The 18,597-nt window shown below is 47.2% G+C and overlaps 2 protein-coding genes across 7 annotated transcripts in view; one reads left to right on the top strand and one right to left on the bottom strand.

The window, feature by feature from the left end:
• The window catches only part of LOC118363397 (F-box and WD repeat domain-containing 11-B-like), a 46,112-nt gene extending 32,314 nt beyond the window's left edge, over positions 1–13,798 (top strand). For 2 of the 4 annotated variants that reach the window (XM_052488269.1, XM_052488271.1), the window contains 12 exons: positions 3,192–3,263; positions 7,657–7,879; positions 8,058–8,244; positions 8,334–8,424; positions 8,762–8,899; positions 9,285–9,403; positions 10,554–10,803; positions 10,974–11,092; positions 12,288–12,398; positions 12,525–12,603; positions 12,678–12,842; positions 12,909–13,798. In XM_052488269.1, coding sequence (XP_052344229.1) covers positions 3,192–3,263; positions 7,657–7,879; positions 8,058–8,244; positions 8,334–8,424; positions 8,762–8,899; positions 9,285–9,403; positions 10,554–10,803; positions 10,974–11,092; positions 12,288–12,398; positions 12,525–12,603; positions 12,678–12,839 — 1,551 coding nt within the window. In that variant the 3' untranslated portion in view covers positions 12,840–12,842; positions 12,909–13,798. The remainder of the gene's footprint in view (positions 1–3,191; positions 3,264–7,656; positions 7,880–8,057; positions 8,245–8,333; positions 8,425–8,761; positions 8,900–9,284; positions 9,404–10,553; positions 10,804–10,973; positions 11,093–12,287; positions 12,399–12,524; positions 12,604–12,677; positions 12,843–12,908) is intronic. The other 2 variants (XM_052488270.1, XM_052488272.1) reach the window with 2 other exon arrangements.
• A 1,952-nt stretch (positions 13,799–15,750) lies between these two features.
• LOC118363399 (fibroblast growth factor 18-like) overlaps positions 15,751–18,597 on the bottom strand; it is a 44,890-nt gene continuing 42,043 nt past the window's right edge. For all 3 annotated transcript variants that reach the window (XM_035744219.2, XM_035744220.2, XM_052488273.1), the window contains 2 exons: positions 17,995–18,101; positions 15,751–17,789 (listed from right to left, as the gene is read on the bottom strand). In XM_035744219.2, coding sequence (XP_035600112.1) covers positions 17,520–17,789; positions 17,995–18,101 — 377 coding nt within the window. In that variant the 3' untranslated portion in view covers positions 15,751–17,519. The remainder of the gene's footprint in view (positions 17,790–17,994; positions 18,102–18,597) is intronic.

The raw sequence follows: 18,597 nt of genomic DNA, 5'->3' as shown, positions 1-18,597 counted from the left end.
ACACGCCAGTCATGTTGTTGTCGTTTCTCCATACAGAACACGCCAGTCATGTTGTTGTCGTTTCTCCATACAGAACACGTCAGTCATGTTGTCGTTTCTCCATACAGAACACGCCAGTCATGTTGTCGTTTCTCCATACAGAACACGCCAGTCATGTTGTCGTTTCTCCATACAGAACACGCCAGTCATGTTGTCGTTTCTCCATACAGAACACGCCAGTCATGTTGTTGTTGTTTCTCCATACAGAACACGCCAGTCATGTTGTCGTTTCTCCATACAGAACACGCCAGTCATGTTGTTGTTGTTTCTCCATACAGAACACGCCAGTCATGTTGTTGTCGTTTCTCCATACAGAACACGCCAGTCATGTTGTTGTCGTTTCTCCATACAGAACACGCCAGTCATGTTGTTGTCGTTTCTCCATACAGAACACGCCAGTCATGTTGTTGTTGTTTCTCCATACAGAACACGCCAGTCATGTTGTTGTTGTTTCTCCATACAGAACACGCCAGTCATGTTGTTGTTTCTCCATACAGAACACGCCAGTCATGTTGTTGTTGTTTCTCCATACAGAACACGCCAGTCATGTTGTTGTTGTTTCTCCATACAGAACACGCCAGTCATGTTGTTGTCGTTTCTCCATACAGAACACGCCAGTCATGTTGTCGTTTCTCCATACAGAACACGCCAGTCATGTTGTCGTTTTGTCTCTCCATACAGAACACGCCAGTCATGTTGTTGTTTCTCCATACAGAACACGCCAGTCATGTTGTTGTCGTTTCTCCATACAGAACACGCCAGTCATGTTGTTGTCGTTTCTCCATACAGAACACGCCAGTCATGTTGTTGTCGTCATTTCTCCATACAGAACACGCCAGTCATGTTGTTGTTGTTTCTCCATACAGAACACGCCAGTCATGTTGTTGTCATGTTTCTCCATACAGAACACGCCAGTCATGTTGTTGTTTCTCCATACAGAACACGCCAGTCATGTTGTTGTTGTTTCTCCATACAGAACACGCCAGTCATGTTGTTGTTGTTTCTCCATACAGAACACGCCAGTCATGTTGTTGTTGTTTCTCCATACAGAACACGCCAGTCATGTTGTTGTCGTTTCTCCATACAGAACACGCCAGTCATGTTGTCGTTTCTCCATACAGAACACGTCAGTCATGTTGTTGTCGTTTCTCCATACAGAACACGCCAGTCATGTTGTCGTTTCTCCATACAGAACACGCCAGTCATGTTGTTGTTGTTTCTCCAGAACACGCCAGTCATGTTGTCGTTTCTCCATACAGAACACGCCAGTCATGTTGTTGTCGTTTCTCCATACAGAACACGCCAGTCATGTTGTTGTCGTTTCTCCATACAGAACACGCCAGTCATGTTGTTGTTGTTTCTCCATACAGAACACGCCAGTCATGTTGTTGTTGTTTCTCCATACAGAACACGCCAGTCATGTTGTTGTTTCTTCTCCATACAGAACACGCCAGTCATGTTGTTGTCGTTTCTCCATACAGAACACGCCAGTCATGTTGTTGTCGTTTCTCCATACAGAACACGCCAGTCATGTTGTTGTCGTTTCTCCATACAGAACACGCCAGTCATGTTGTTGTCGTTTCTCCATACAGAACACGCCAGTCATGTTGTTGTTTCTCCATACAGAACACGCCAGTCATGTTGTTGTTGTTTCTCCATACAGAACACGCCAGTCATGTTGTTGTCGTTTCTCCATACAGAACACGCCAGTCATGTTGTTGTCGTTTCTCCATACAGAACACGCCAGTCATGTTGTTGTCGTTCTCCATACAGAACACGCCAGTCATGTTGTTGTCGTTTCTCCATACAGAACACGCCAGTCATGTTGTTGTCATGTTTCTCCATACAGAACACGCCAGTCATGTTGTCGTTTCTCCATACAGAACACGCCAGTCATGTTGTTGTTTCTCCATACAGAACACGTCAGTCATGTTGTTGTCGTTTCTCCATACAGAACACGCCAGTCATGTTGTTGTCGTTTCTCCATACAGAACACGCCAGTCATGTTGTCGTTTCTCCATACAGAACACGCCAGTCATGTTGTCGTCTCTCCATACAGAACACGTCAGTCATGTTGTCGTTTCTCCATACAGAACACGTCAGTCATGTTGTCGTTTCTCCATACAGAACACGCCAGTCATGTTGTCGTTTCTCCATACAGAACACGCCAGTCATGTTGTTGTCGTTTCTCCATACAGAACACGCCAGTCTTGTTGTTGTCGTTTCTCCATACAGAACACGTCAGTCATGTTGTTGTCTCTCCGTACAGAACACGCCAGTCATGTTGTTGTCGTTTCTCCATACAGAACACGCCAGTCATGTTGTCGTTTCTCCATACAGAACACGCCAGTCATGTTGTCGTTTCTCCATACAGAACACGCCAGTCATGTTGTCGTTTCTCCATACAGAACACGCCAGTCATGTTGTCGTCTCTCCATACAGAACACGCCAGTCATGTTGTCGTTTCTCCATACAGAACACGCCAGTCATGTTGTCGTCTCTCCATACAGAACACGCCAGTCATGTTGTCGTCTCTCCATACAGAACACGCCAGTCATGTTGTCGTTTCTCCATACAGAACACGCCAGTCATGTTGTTGTCTCTCCATACAGAACACGCCAGTCATGTTGTTGTCGTTTCTCCATACAGAACACGCCAGTCATGTTGTTGTCGTTTCTCCATACAGAACACGTCAGTCATGTTGTCGTTTCTCCATACAGAACACGCCAGTCATGTTGTCGTTTCTCCATACAGAACACGTCAGTCATGTTGTCGTTTCTCCATACAGAACACGCCAGTCATGTTGTCGTTTCTCCATACAGAACACGCCAGTCATGTTGTTGTCTCTCCATACAGAACACGCCAGTCATGTTGTCGTCTCTCCATACAGAACACGCCAGTCATGTTGTTGTCTCTCCATACAGAACACGCCAGTCATGTTGTCTCTCCATACAGGACACGCCAGTCATGTTGTCTCTCCATACAGGACACGCCAGTCATGTTGTCTCTCCATACAGGACACGCCAGTCATGTTGTCTCTCTCCATACAGAACACGCCAGTCATGTTGTTGTCTCTCCATACAGAACACGCCAGTCATGTTGTCGTTTCTCCATACAGAACACGCCAGTCATGTTGTTGTCTCTCCATACAGAACACGTCAGTCATGGAGTCCCAGAACCACGTAGACGACCTCTCCCCAAAGAAAACCACAATTCTCACCAAGGTGTGTGTAGATGGATTATGTGTATGTCATCTATGTAATGTGTTTTAGAGATTAAATTATAAAATGTATCAATCGTCCTTGAAAAACACTTAGGTTATGACGATGTGAAATGATATTTTAGTGGGAAGGCAACTCGATGTGCATTTGTGTGTGTTAGGGATGTGCATCTTTCCTATTCAAGACGATTGGATCCGTATCTAGAGACATGGTCTACTATACAGGAACGATACGTTTTAGTTTGAAATGATTCGGTATAACTGTAGAAAGATACTATTTGATGCATTAGTATTTGTTGCTTTAACATTTTCAGTTTTTAAATTAAAATCTACTGCAGATGGAGCTCATGAGCTGGGCCTTTCGGAGCTGAATCTGTCAGAGCTGACTTCTGTGTGTCAATGTTTTATGTCTATGGTGTATGTACACTATCTATACAAAAGTATTTGGGACACCCCTTTTCAAATTTGTGGATTCAGCTGTTTCAGCCACACCTGTTATTGACAGGTGTATAAAATCGAGCTTCCTGCCATGCAATCTCCACAGACAAACACTGGCAGTAGAATGGCCTTTCTGAAGAACTGTGACATTAAATGTGGCACCGTCATAGGTTTCGACCTTTCCAACAAGTCAGTTTGTCGTCTTTCTGCCCTGCCCCAGTCAACTGTAAGTGCTGTTATTGTGAAATGGAAACGTCTCGGAGCAACATCGGCTCAGCCGAGAAGTGGTAGGCCACACAAGCTCAAAACGGGACCGTTGAGTGCTGAAGCGAGTAAAAATTGTCTGTCCTCGTTTGCAACACTCACTACCGAATTCCAAACTGCCTCTGAAAGCAACATCAGCACAAGAACTGTTCGGGGGGAGCTTAATGAAATGTGTTTCCTTGGCTAAGCAGCTGCACACAGGCCCAAGATCACCATGCGCAATGCCAAGCGTCGGCTGGAGTGGTGTAAAGCTCGCTGCCATTGGACTCTGGAGCAGTGGAAAGACTTTCTTTGAAGTGATGAATCATGCTAAACCATCTGGCAGTCCGACAGACTAATCTAGGTTTGGCAGATGCCAGGAGAACGTGCTAACTAAAGTTTGGTGGATGAGGAATAATGGTCCGAGGCTGTTTTTCATGGTTCTGGCCCCTTAGTTCCAGTGAAGGACAATGTTAATGCTACAGAATACAAAGACATTCTAGATGATTCTGTGCTTCCAACTTTGTGGCAACAGTTTGGGAAGGCCCTTTCCTGTTTCAGCATGACTATGTCCCCTTGGACAAAGCGAGGGCCATACAGAAATAGTTTGTCAAGATTGTTGTGGAAGAACCACTACCACTGTCAGATTAGAGCCATATGGGACACTTGGCATCTACCGACTCACTGTCAGATTAGAGCCATATGGGACACTTGGCATCTACCGACTCACTGTCAGATTAGAGCCATATGGGACACTCGGCATCTACCGACTCACTGTCAGATTAGAGCCATATGGGACACTCGGCATCTACTGACTCACTGTCAGATTAGAGCCATATGGGACACTCGGCATCTACCGACTCACTGTCAGATTAGAGCCATATGGGACACTAGGCATCTACTGACTCACTGTCAGATTAGAGCCATACGGGACACTAGGCATCTACCGACCCACTACCACTGTCAGATTAGAACCATACGGGACACTAGGCATCTACCGACCCACTACCACTGTCAGATTAGAGCCATACGGGACACTAGGCATCTACCGACTCACTGTCAGATTAGAGCCATATGGGACACTTGGCATCTACCGACTCACTGTCAGATTAGAGCCATATGGGACACTAGGCATCTACCGACTCACTGTCAGATTAGAGCCATATGGGACACTTGGCATCTACCGACTCACTGTCAGATTAGAGCCATATGGGACACTTGGCATCTACCGACTCACTGTCAGATTAGAGCCATATGGGACACTTGGCATCTACCGACTCACTGTCAGATTAGAGCCATATGGGACACTTGGCATCTACCGACCCACTGTCAGATTAGACCCATATGGGACACTTGGCATCTACCGACTCACTGTCAGATTAGAGCCATATGGGACACTTGGCATCTACCGACTCACTGTCAGATTAGAGCCATATGGGACACTAGGCATCTACCGACCCACTACCACTGTCAGATTAGAACCATACGGGACACTAGGCATCTACCGACCCACTACCACTGTCAGATTAGAACCATACGGGACACTAGGCATCTACCACCCCACTACCACTGTCAGATTAGAACCATACGGGACACTAGGCATCTACCACCCCACTACCACTGTCAGATTAGAACCATACGGGACACTAGGCATCTACCGACCCACTACCACTGTCAGATTAGAGCCATACGGGACACTAGGCATCTACCGACCCACTGTCAGATTAGAGCCATACGGGACACTAGGCATCTACCGACCCACTGTCAGATTAGAGCCATACGGGACACTAGGCATCTACCGACCCACTGTCAGATTAGAGCCATACGGGACACTAGGCATCTACCGACCCACTGTCAGATTAGAGCCATACGGGACACTAGGCATCTACCGACCCACTGTCAGATTAGAGCCATACGGGACACTAGGCATCTACCACCCCACTACCACTGTCAGATTAGAGCCATACGGGACACTAGGCATCTACCGACCCACTGTCAGATTAGAGCCATACGGGACACTAGGCATCTACCGACCCACTGTCAGATTAGAGCCATACGGGACACTAGGCATCTACCGACCCACTGTCAGATTAGAGCCATACGGGACACTAGGCATCTACCGACCCACTGTCAGATTAGAGCCATACGGGACACTAGGCATCTACCGACCCACTGTCAGATTAGAGCCATACGGGACACTAGGCATCTACCGACCCACTGTCAGATTAGAGCCATACGGGACACTAGGCATCTACCGACCCACTGTCAGATTAGAGCCATAGGGGACACTAGGCATCTACCGACCCACTACCACTGTCAGATTAGAGCCATACGGGACACTAGGCATCTACCGACCCACTGTCAGATTAGAGCCATATGGGACACTTGGCATCTACCGACTCACTGTCAGATTAGAGCCATATGGGACACTTGGCATCTACCGACCCACTGTCAGATTAGAGCCATATGGGACACTAGGCATCTACTGACTCACTGTCAGATTAGAGCCATATGGGACACTAGGCATCTACCGACCCACTACCACTGTCAGATTAGAACCATACGGGACACTAGGCATCTACCGACCCACTACCACTGTCAGATTAGAACCATACGGGACACTAGGCATCTACCGACCCACTACCACTGTCAGATTAGAGCCATACGGGACACTAGGCATCTACCGACCCACTGTCAGATTAGAGCCATACGGGACACTAGGCATCTACCGACCCACTGTCAGATTAGAGCCATACGGGACACTAGGCATCTACCGACCCACTGTCAGATTAGAGCCATACGGGACACTAGGCATCTACCGACCCACTGTCAGATTATAGCCATACGGGACACTAGGCATCTACCGACCCACTGTCAGATTAGAGCCATACGGGACACTAGGCATCTACCGACCCACTGTCAGATTAGAGCCATACGGGACACTAGGCATCTACCGACCCACTACCACTGTCAGATTAGAGCCATACGGGACACTAGGCATCTACCACCCCACTACCACTGTCAGATTAGAGCCATACGGGACACTAGGCATCTACCGCCCCACTACCACTGTCAGATTAGAGCCATACGGGACACTAGGCATCTACCGACCCACTACCACTGTCAGATTAGAGCCATACGGGACACTAGGCATCTACCACCCCACTACCACTGTCAGATTAGAGCCATACGGGACACTAGGCATCTACCGACCCACTACCACTGTCAGATTAGAGCCATACGGGACACTAGGCATCTACCACCCCACTACCACTGTCAGATTAGAGCCATACGGGACACTAGGCATCTACCGACCCACTGTCAGGTGCAGATGTCAGATCTGGAGCAGGTCGTCTACCTCGCGTTGGTCAGCGTGAGAAGCTGTGCTCGGGTTGACTAGGCTACTGATATTGACTGGGGTTGTTTAGCATGCAAAAAGACAGCGAACTGACTGTCAGTTACATGCAGTGCTACACTGAAGGTGAGGTATTTTCAGAAAGTAGAAAGAATGTAAAACGAGGAACAACAAAAGACGTGAACCAGCAATTCCTAAAGTTTGAATCGATTTTCTGACCGACTGATGCTACATTTAGGTTGGTTTGTGGTCCGCTTACCAATGCACTTGTTTTAAACATTTGAATTGGGGAGCGATGCGTATCAGGGAGTCATTACATCCCGTGTGTGTGTCAGTAACCCCTCTGTCCTCTCCCTGTCAGCTTAGTAATGGTCCTGTAATGACAGGCTCTCGTAAGCGTCCGTCAGAGGGGAACTGTGACAAGGAGAAGGAGCAGTGCATCGCCCTGTTTGACCAGTGGTCTGAGACTGACCAGGTGGAGTTTGTAGAACACCTCATCTCCCATATGTGCCACTACCAACACGGCCACATCAACTCCTACCTCAAACCCATGCTTCAACGGGACTTCATCACAGCACTGCCAGGTAACACTCACACACACACACACACACACGTTAAGGTTCTCCAACAAACTCATTTGAATGCTTACAACACACACCACTGACTTCTGAACTCTCACACACTCATCCACACACATTCAGATCTTCTGCCACACAGAGTCACACTTGCACCTTCTTTCTCCCTCTCTGTATTTCTCTCTAGCCCAGGGTCTGGACCACATAGCAGAGAACATCCTGTCTTTCCTGGACGCACAGTCTCTGTGCTCCGCGGAGCTGGTGTGTAAGGAGTGGCAGAGGGTGATCTCAGAGGGCATGCTCTGGAAGAAACTCATAGAACGCATGGTGCGCACAGACCCCCTCTGGAAGGGCCTGTCAGAGAGGCACCAGTGGTGAGCGGGCACACACTCAAACAATTTCACTTCTTTTGAATTCTGAAATTTGAGTTCTCATTGGCTTAATGTTCTGTCCGTCATCTAAGGGAGAAGTATCTGTTCAAGAACCGAACGACAGAAGTCCCGCCCAACTCCTACTACCACTCCCTCTACCCCAAGATCATCCAGGACATAGAGGTAAGACTGGAGCTCCATCCACAAACAAACCCTAGCCCTTTGCTTTCATAGGGCTCTGGTGTAAAGTAGTGTACTCTAGAGGGAATGCCATTTGGAAGTGTGTTGTGTACCTATAGACCTTGAAAAGGCTGATTACCTTGATGGAAAAGAGATCCTTTTTCTCTCACCTTGTTGTTCTCCCCATCAGTCTCCATCTTGTTTTTCCTCGCTCACATATCCACTCATTTCTCTCTCTTCTCTACCTGCCCTGTTGTCTTGTGTATCCCTTCTCTCTTCTTCCCACTCCCTGTGAACCCCCCTGGTCTTCTCTCCCCCCCACTCTCCTCTTTCTGTGTAGACTATTGAGGCTAACTGGCGGTGTGGCAGACACAACCTACAGAGGATCCAGTGTCGGTCAGAGAATAGTAAAGGAGTCTATTGCCTCCAGTACGATGACGATAAGATCATCAGTGGCCTTAGAGACAACTCCATAAAGGTGTGTGTGTGCGCGACTGTGCTTATCTTTTTGACAGGACAAGATGGATGAATCATCATGGTATTATTACCTTTGAAATGAAACAGCAGCTTGTCTTTCTCCGAGAACAGACATTAATTAAAATATGAAAGGAGTAATTGTTCCACTCATCTTTCCTGGGGGGAGAAAGGGGGAGGCGTGAAGATTTGTCTTTATTCTTTTAGAGGGGGGCTGTGTCTGACTGACGTACCCAGGAAAGGGCTAGCCTGCCCAGCTCCAGAGCTGCAGTACAAAGAGATGCCTCCACACTGCAGTAAAATGGAGCATGGTCAATTCTCTGAGACCAGCTCATTCTTACCCTGACCTAAATCTCCTGCTCTCTGTTTCTCTGTCTCTGTCTGTGTAGATCTGGGACAAGCAGTCTCTGGAGTGTCTGAAGATCCTGACAGGTCATACAGGCTCGGTGCTCTGTCTGCAGTATGATGAGAGAGTCATTGTCACTGGCTCCTCCGACTCCACTGTCAGGTATGACCCAGCTGTCATCATACACGCACGCTTAGGCTTCGTCCGAATGGCACCTATTCACTCTGTAGTGCACTAGTTTTGACCAGGACCTATAGGTTTCACTACTGTATATGGAGAATACAGTGGCATTTTGGGACACCTTTATGATACCTCCACACCTATCTAACTGCGATATGACTTCTTCACCGTCCGCTCCATGGAAATACACATAATCCCTACATTAGCATCCTAGAAACGTGACTAAAAAGTCACGATAGCCAACCGTGTCGGTGTGCATCCGTCTCCACATCGCTCTGCTTTACCCCATTCCTTTAGCCATCTGTGGTCTGTCTTCAATCACTGTCCCAAATGGCAGCTTATTCCCTATGAAATGCATTGCTTTTGACCAGGGCCCATAGGGATCTGGTCTAAAGTAATGCACTATGTAGGGAATAGCGTACCATTTGGGACGCGATCACACACTGCGTCACGGTTCGTTTCAACTGTCACACTAGCCAGCCCTCTGAGGAGCCAAACATGGAGAGACTTCTGGCTGCACTCTGCCTTGAGATTTGGCTATATGTCTGAGAACTTCCTCCTCACATATTATAGCTAGTGTGTTGCACTGCGCTATCCACCATCTGTGAATGCCAGTCTCTACCACACTTCATACAGTCTGTGCAATTGTCTGTAAACACACACTGATTGTAGGCATTGCCTGAAGAGCGCTTTTTCAATTAAATCGTCAACAGTTGCCACCCTCCAGGGTAGGTCTATCTTTGACAGTGTAAAAATTGTGACGGGACTGTTGAGTGATCGTCAAGATGGTTAGCTAACATTTTCACAATGCTCAACATGAGGCAAGACTGTGTGCCAACACATGGCAGTGCCTGCTGCATACGGACACTCAACCTTCACACACTCATTACTTCACTCTCCCATAGAGGTATCCAAGGAAAATGTGTCTTCAGTTCCTTAGCAGCGGCTTGACGGGCACTTGATTCCAGTGTGTGTTCTGAGTGTGTGTTTGATCCCCTCAGTGGAACTCAATCGAAACGTTCATAATGGCTGGTCCGTGTGTGTGACTGGGACTCGGCATTGTTTTCACCAATAAGTCCCCCCCCCTATCATATCCCTCTTGCCCTTGACACTCTCTCTCCTCCCCCGTCAGGGTGTGGGACGTGACGTCAGGTGAAGTACTGAACACTCTGATCCATCACAACGAGGCGGTGCTCCACCTGCGCTTCTGCAACGGTCTGATGGTGACGTGTTCCAAGGATCGCTCCATCGCCGTGTGGGACATGGCCTCGCCCACCGACATCAGCCTCCGGCGCGTCCTCGTGGGGCACCGAGCCGCCGTCAACGTGGTCGACTTCGACGACAAATACATTGTGTCGGCGTCTGGAGACCGCACCATTAAGGTGTGATGGGTGTGTGGGAGAACGGTGTGATTAGATCAATCTTGGTATATAGTATATGGGGCTTCTGTGTATGTTTGTGCATATTGAGTATTTAAATGTCTATATATTGGTTTTTCATGTTCATATTGATGTGGGGCATCATATCGGAGTGTCTCTGCTGCCCCCTGCAGGTGTGGAGCACCAGTACGTGTGAGTTTGTGCGCACTCTAAACGGACACAAGCGAGGCATCGCCTGCCTGCAGTACAGAGACAGACTAGTGGTCAGCGGCTCCTCAGACAACACCATACGGTAGGGGAGTGTGTGTTCTAGTTTCACTAGGTTTACGGGGTGCTGTGGGACTGGTGTCTGAGTAAAATGTCTGTCGGTCATGAGACAGGGTTCGCACAAGGTGCTTGGAAGTGCTTAAATCAAGGTACTGGAGTACCTTGAAAATCAGACATTTTCTCAAGTTGTTTCTTGAAGAACAGATAATGATTAAATATGTCGGAGTAATGTATTAGTCTTGCAAATTAATTTCCAGGCAGACAATGTAGTTTTATTTCCTCACGTGTTTCGCATTCTGGTTTCCAGGCGAGAGCTCGCTCATTCCACCCACACTGCCACTCAGCCAGGCAGGTACAGAACTGATTGATTAGGTGATGCCAAACGTCACATCGATAGCTAAAATGCTGGGCAAATGTAGATTCAATGCTACCTTTTGTGCGCATGGAAAAGGTCTAGGATTTTTTATTTCAGCTCATGAAACATCGACCAACACTTTTTAAATGTTGTGTTTTTATATATTTGTTCAATGTATTTTACCCACCTTTTTACCACATCACTGAACCCAACCAACCCACACCGTGTAAGAAATGCGTCGGACTTTGTCATTACGGGCATGGGTGAATCGGCCCTGGAGAGCCACATGAAAGGGGGGGCCCTGGAGAGCCACATGAAAGGGGGGGCCCTGGAGAGCCACATGAAGGGGGGGCCCTGGAGAGCCACAACACTGCATCTTGTGCTGGCGCCAGTTCAACATTGTGACTTTTTCCCCTTCAACCTCCAGAGCTTTTTTGCTGATCGCCTCATTCACGGGACGCCCGCGATATTCTGCTTTACCAAGCAGCAGGCTCCTAGCTATTCAATAGTAGCTTCCCAAAGGCCCAATAAACACAGTCATTAAGCTGGAATGGTTGACTAATGTGAATAGGAAATGTGTGTTCACCAGAATCCCAAAACTCTGCTCATCACTACTATTACATCAATACTGACTGTATGTAGTGAAACAATGTATTATTGACTACAACTTTCAAGTAGTAATGAGTACAAAGTTGAGTTTTTTTAAGAATGAGGTTGAAAGACTATTCTGGTGGTGACTATAAACATTTGCATAATATCAACTACTACAAATGGATGGTACTTGAAAATAAATATTAGTGTGAGGAAGAAGTACTTGAATTTGACTGTATGAACCCTGATGAACTGTAATGTGTGTGTGCTCCAGGTTATGGGATATAGAGTGTGGAGCGTGTTTGCGTGTGTTGGAGGGTCATGAGGAACTGGTCCGCTGCATTCGCTTCGACAACAAGAGGATCGTCAGTGGTGCCTACGATGGGTGAGACACACACACACACACACACACACACACAAACACACATTGATCGTTGTCTTCTTCCAACAAAAGCGCACACACACACACACACACACACACCTGTTCTGACCTTGTCTCCTCTCTCGACAGTAAGATCAAGGTGTGGGATTTGCAAGCTGCTCTGGATCCACGAGCCCCAGCCAGCACCTTGTGCCTGCGCACACTGGTGGTGAGTTTCTGTGTGTGTGTCTCTGTCAAGGTGTTTGAGGTGATTGTCATGGTAATATATGCGTCTATTTTCAGGAGCACTCGGGACGTGTGTTCCGGCTGCAGTTTGACGAGTTCCAGATCATCAGCAGTTCCCATGACGACACCATCCTCATCTGGGACTTCTTGAATGTGTCGACCAATGGCCAGTCAGAGGGCCGGTCCCCCTCACGGACCTACACCTACATCTCCAGATAGCAGGTAAAAAACACACACACACTGGCTGAAACTCTGGCTTGTAGTTGCTGACCTGTCTCTGTCCTGCAGGTGGTGCCATCATACTGCAGCGAGTACTGGAGGAGCTGATATCTGATTGGCTGATGGAGTGTGTGTTGCAGAGGCGCTCAACTAGTCTTCTTCCTCATCCTTTTGTCAGTACCCGTTTTCTGACAAGGACTCTCCCACCACACCCCTGAAACCCATACACACTGCAACGTATGCACACACACCTGCACGTTCATGTTCCATCACTGGCTTATGTTCCCCAATCTACAGTAACCCACCAACAGTGGACTAGACATATCTTACTCCTTACATTAGTAAATCCCTTCAGAAGTCCTACCTTAAGCTCTAGTTCTTCAGTTCCCAACCCTGCCTAGACATACACGGATGGATAGAGAATGACCTTGGCGCTGCAGAGTGGGAGAGAGAGACTCTTGAACTCAGCTCTGAGAGAAGGTGGATGAGAGATGGAGGGAGGAATAAAGACCCCTCTCACTCCATCTCTCCTGGTTCTTTCGCTTCTTCTGTCTGGAGTGAATGCTTGTTTGGGACACACACTCAAGTGTTTGTGTGCGTGTGTGTGGTGTGTGTGTGGAGACTTGGGAAATGCCGTGAAGAGACTGGGCTTGTTGCCGTGGTTGCTGAGGATACAGCGTCCTGGCAACACCTTTTTGTTTTTTCTTTTTGACTCTTACATTCTTACGGTTTGTTTTTTATTATTTTGTAATTTTATTTGACAACATTTTGTTCTTATTAAAATCATACTAAGCATTGTAGTTCTCTATCTCTGTCATTCACTGTTCTATTGTCACTTTTCCTTTCCATCTCTCTGATCCTCTGTGCTTGTTATGAGAGAATCTGGAACTCTGGGCTCAGTTTAGCTGTAAACTGAGTTGTCTTGTCAAAAAATGTCTATATTAAAATGATTTTTTTTTTTTAAAGAAATGACATTGTGAATAAAGTACTTGGCAGTGGTGGTGCGTTGAGCCAACTAGAGTGTGTGTTACATCAGTGAGTGTACCCAGATGTTAGTCTGTGTCCTTAATGACCGTTTCAACTTCATTGCAGATATGGTGAATGTCTGCTCTTCTGAACTTTGCCAGGAGGTGGTGCTCTAACCCCAGTTTATCACTGAGCGCGTCATGGTGAAACACTAGTCATAACCAAGTAGTTACTCCTCTTATCGATTACAACTGGTTCTAATACACTACCCACTCTTATGGACAGGAAACGTGTCATTTTCCTTATTGACAAATATGGTTTCCCATAGCAACAGTACTGGAGATGGGAGTACAGTTTTAATAGACATGGAACCTGCAGTGGTTACTGGGATAATGATCTTGTTCCAGGTTGTGCTGTAGTTTCAAATGCCAGAGTTCAAACTACAACCTGCAGAGCTTGTCTGTGTCCCAAATGACACCCTGGTCAAAAGTAGTGCATTTAATTTAGGGATCCATTCGGGACACATGCCTTCTCCTATTTATGATTGGGGTAGCTGAGACTCTTTGGGTAGAGGTAGGGAGCATATGTACTGTAGAAACTGGCTCCATACCGGTAGCTGTTATCCTTCACCATCTAATGGGTAGAATCAGCTTGTTTATTGGAATTCTTGTGGAGAGTGTGAGCGAAAAGCAGAGGGTTCCTGTTGTGGGATATGATACTGTGTTTAGTGTAGCACTGAGGTAGAATTACTGGTGTCGTCTGGATTTGTGTGAGACTGTTTAGAGTATGGGTGTGTGTGCTTCCTCTGGGTCTATGGGATTTTGGCCCATCAGTTCTGCAGCTCTCGGGTCACTGCTCTGTTCTCACGCACATATTTGGCATTCTTTCCCCGACATGATTACCATACACCTTCCAGTCTGGAATGGCTCTGTGGAATATTTCCATAATTCCAAGTGGAACTGCAGCGACTTTCCAGAACCCCCCCACTATTCAGATTCCTTCCTCTACTGCTCCTTCCTCGGACTCCTCGGCTACAGCCCTTTCCCCCCCCTGAGTCAGCTGTTTATCTGCCGACGTGATTGGGTCACTTGGCAGGGATGTTTCTTCAATGACCTCCCGCCAGAGAGGGGTGCGGGAGTGTGTAAGAGAAGGGCTGCATCTCAATAGTCCAAAGTTGAATGCTCCCTTTTATTTATTCCTTTCCTTCATCGGCTCAGATATGAAAGAACAGAACAGGTGTAATTAACTGGCCAGTAGACATCCACCATATTGCTGAGTTCCACCTGTCCTGTTTTTACAGATCAGTGCAGATGGAGGAAAAGGAGGACTAGTTATAAAAGCAGGTATGGCCAAAAAGCAAGTGGAGACGCTCCACTCTACAAGAACGTAGTAAATCATGGATCTCTTGGCAGGATGCAAATAAAAAGCTTGACAGACGAGAGTGAGGTCGAGTGCCATTGTGGACACCCTACACTCCCAATGGGGCCAAGAGGATTAAGTCAAGTATAGATTTATTGTGACTGGTGACTCAATCATATCGAAATGCCATGGTAGAATTTTGTGTTGGGATAGTGGTTGAGGGTTGTGTGGTGGTTAAGGGGGATGGTTGGTGTCCAGTGTATAGGCCCATGTCAGTGGGTTCAGAGGTAGAATGACAAATAAGATACTACCGCTTTGCAGAAGCCTAACCTATCAGTTATTTTCCACAAAGATCAGTAGTCATGGATATAAGTGCAGTACAAGACCCACAATTTCCAAGAAAGGAAGCCTAGCAGCCCAACGGAAACCCTGGGAAGAACTGTGGAAAAGGAGATGAAGGACTGTGACCTGTCATGGAAAAGAATCCGCAGCAGTCGCTCTCTCTCCTGGAAGCTGTATGTTCTATGATGATGAGAATGATGTTGAAGGGTTGTTAACCTGTGTATAGAGGGTCTACGACACAGGAGACGGGCTTCTGTGACCTTTACTGACTCTAGAAAGACTTCAAACAGAACTGAAATAAATACATTAAATCATTTTATAATAACAATTATAGTGACAATCATAGTAAGATTGCTTATTTTGTTTTTTTTTGTCATCTTTATATAACTTTTCATAAATTGTTCCCTTTACTATTTTGTGTATGAGACTTTGATGCTTTAGTGAATGTCCTGGTAGCAGCATTCTGTATCCATGGTATCGCACAGGAGCGTCATCCCCTGGGTCGTTTCTATAGCAACACTAATATGAAGAGAAGGCACCCCCCCCCATGCACCCGTCATCACCCTCTGGTCCTATAAGAAGAGGGAATTCTGTCCTGGGGGTGGGACTTGGGGAGTTGATATGTCGCTGGTCTCCAGTTGTCTTTGGTGGTCATTAGAGTTTGTTTATTTTGGGTGCAGCTTGGTTTGTACATTCTGGTTCATAAAGCTTCAGTCCCTTTAGTGAGTCATTGGGGGAGGTTATACAGGGCAGATTCCCCCAAAACAGCTTCACAAATGGTCTTTGGTGCCCTTACACTGACACATACACTCACACAATGTACATACAATCATTCACACAGATTATCCTCGCCAGGGGGGTGAGGCAGAGAGAAGTGCATCCTAAGCAGTCCATCTATTCCACCACGGTGCCATTCTGGCCTGTTCTGTGGCTTTATCCTCCGCTTCACTGACTTCCTGTGTTCCTCTTCCTGTTTCCTGTTTGTCCACCTGTTGCTCCACCATTTCTCTCATGGTGCCACTGTCCCATAGACATCCAGTCTGTCCCCCTCTCTGTCAGTCTGTCCTTCGTTCTGTCTGTGTCTCGTCTCGCTGTCTTTCGCTCCATCATTGGCGATCATCCAGTCCTGGACAGTGTTGGATAGCTGCTCTGGTCCAAGCCTGGGAGAAAGGTTGGGGCTATTCCAGTGTCGCTAGCTTAGCTACATTTTAATCTTCAAAGTGATTTTAAGGAGTTTAAACACACTGAAGTCATTCTTATTTTATCAGAGCAATCACGTTTACCTTAACGCAGAGATGCGTGCTAAACCAGCCAAGTGACCAGTTTTCGTATGTTTGTTCTAAAGCAGAGCTTAACAAGCCACTGCTAAGGGACAGTGCAATAGCACTGTTCTGTTCAAGCTTGGGGGTTGGAGGGAAACCAGGCCTACATAAGGTGGAAAGCCTGGGCGTCAGTTTAGCTACCTTTCAGGGGCCTTGTCATAGCCTCTGGGCCTTGCAGGGGAGTGGGCCAGGTCGACGGGCTAGTAGCAGGGCTATAGGCTTGTTCTAGTTTGTTAGTACTTTCATTTGATTATTTTATGAGGTGAAGCACTTTGTTACTTGTATTGAAAAGCGCTATACAAATAAAGTTATTATTAGTGGCCTTCAGTCAATGGACAGAAATAGTGAACCCTGGGGCAGTGACAGCTAGTAGGGACAAGTGTCAAGTTAGGGGGTGTACTGTGCTACTAGCCCAGTTAGTAGGCCTACCAGCCAGGGTCTGGAGGAGAGTACATGTTGTCCCAGTAGGTGGGGTCAGGTGGTAAGGAGTGTTTGTGTAGCACTGGTCCATTATCTATTAGCTTCAGAAACAGGTGCAGTTGATGTTAGCCGGGTCCAATGGCGCTAATTAGCCACTTATCATGTATTAAAGGCCAGAGGAAGGGTCAATGTTATCCCATTAGCGGTTAGTGGAGAAGCAGGTACAGGCGGCAATGGGCAGTAGATGGATGGTAGCCGTTAGCGTTAGCTGCTAGCGGGTCCCGGGGGCACGGACCCTCTTACTCCTCTTGTTGACTGTTGTGAAGCGGAAGGGCGTGGTTTCGGGGTACTCCCCTGGTGGGAAGCGCTTCATAAAGTGGACGTCCTGCTGGTTGGGCAGCGTGTGGGGGCCGCGGCGAGGGCGCCCCCGCTTGGTGAAGCCAACGTACCAGCCGGCGTATCGCGCCGACATTAGTGCGGTGTAGTGGTTCTCCAGAACCTTTTCTACAAACACGCAGTCTTCACTTTTATTACTGGCCTTCTGAGAGAACAGAGAAACGACCACACACACACACAGGAGGAGAAAAGAGAAGCAGGTCAGCAATCCATGGAATTAATTAAATCTAAACTAAAAGGAAGGCTCAGGAATGCTTCAAAACAGTACTTTTTCAGAATGTTGTGATTCATGCCATAAGCCTCTGATGCTGTAATTGTTTGAGAACATGAGAGACTAGAATAGGTCTCACCTTTCCCACCAGCTTGCCGCGGCGGTTCATGCACAGGTAGAAGTTGGTCTCTTTGCCGCGGATTCTCACCTGGCTACCAAAGGTGTCAGCCTCCACTACAAGCTGGGCTTGTGAAGGGACAGACAGAGAGACAGACAGACGTTAGAGCCACAGACAGATAGACAGAGGGACAGAGACAGACAGGGGAACACAGACAGAGGGGCAGGCAGATGTTAGAGCCACTGTCTGACTGACAGGCAGACAGTCAGATAGAGCAACAGATATAGCCTACATTAAACTAACAGATAAATGACAGACAAATGTCAAAGTGAGAACAGAAAGAGCGATAGACATACATTTGGGTGAGCAGATGGTTGGTTGTCATAAGCCTGTTGACAAGAGACTGGTCACCACAAATCGGGCTTGTAAAAAAAGATCCAAGCAGACATAAGGACAGCCTGACACAGAGATAGATGTGAGCTTGTGGTGTGGTGTGAGGTTGTGGTGTGGTGTGAGTGTAAGTGTGAGTGTGTGGTGTAGTGTAGTGTAAGTGTGTGGTGTGGTGTGGTGTGGTGTGAGTGTGTGGTGTGGTGTGAGTGTGTGGTGTGGTGTGGTGTGTGGTTC

Source organism: Oncorhynchus keta, chromosome 30 (genome assembly GCF_023373465.1).
Source record: "Oncorhynchus keta strain PuntledgeMale-10-30-2019 chromosome 30, Oket_V2, whole genome shotgun sequence".
NCBI classification, from domain to species: Eukaryota; Metazoa; Chordata; class Actinopteri; order Salmoniformes; family Salmonidae; genus Oncorhynchus; species Oncorhynchus keta.
This window is presented reverse-complemented; position numbering and strand designations above follow the sequence as displayed.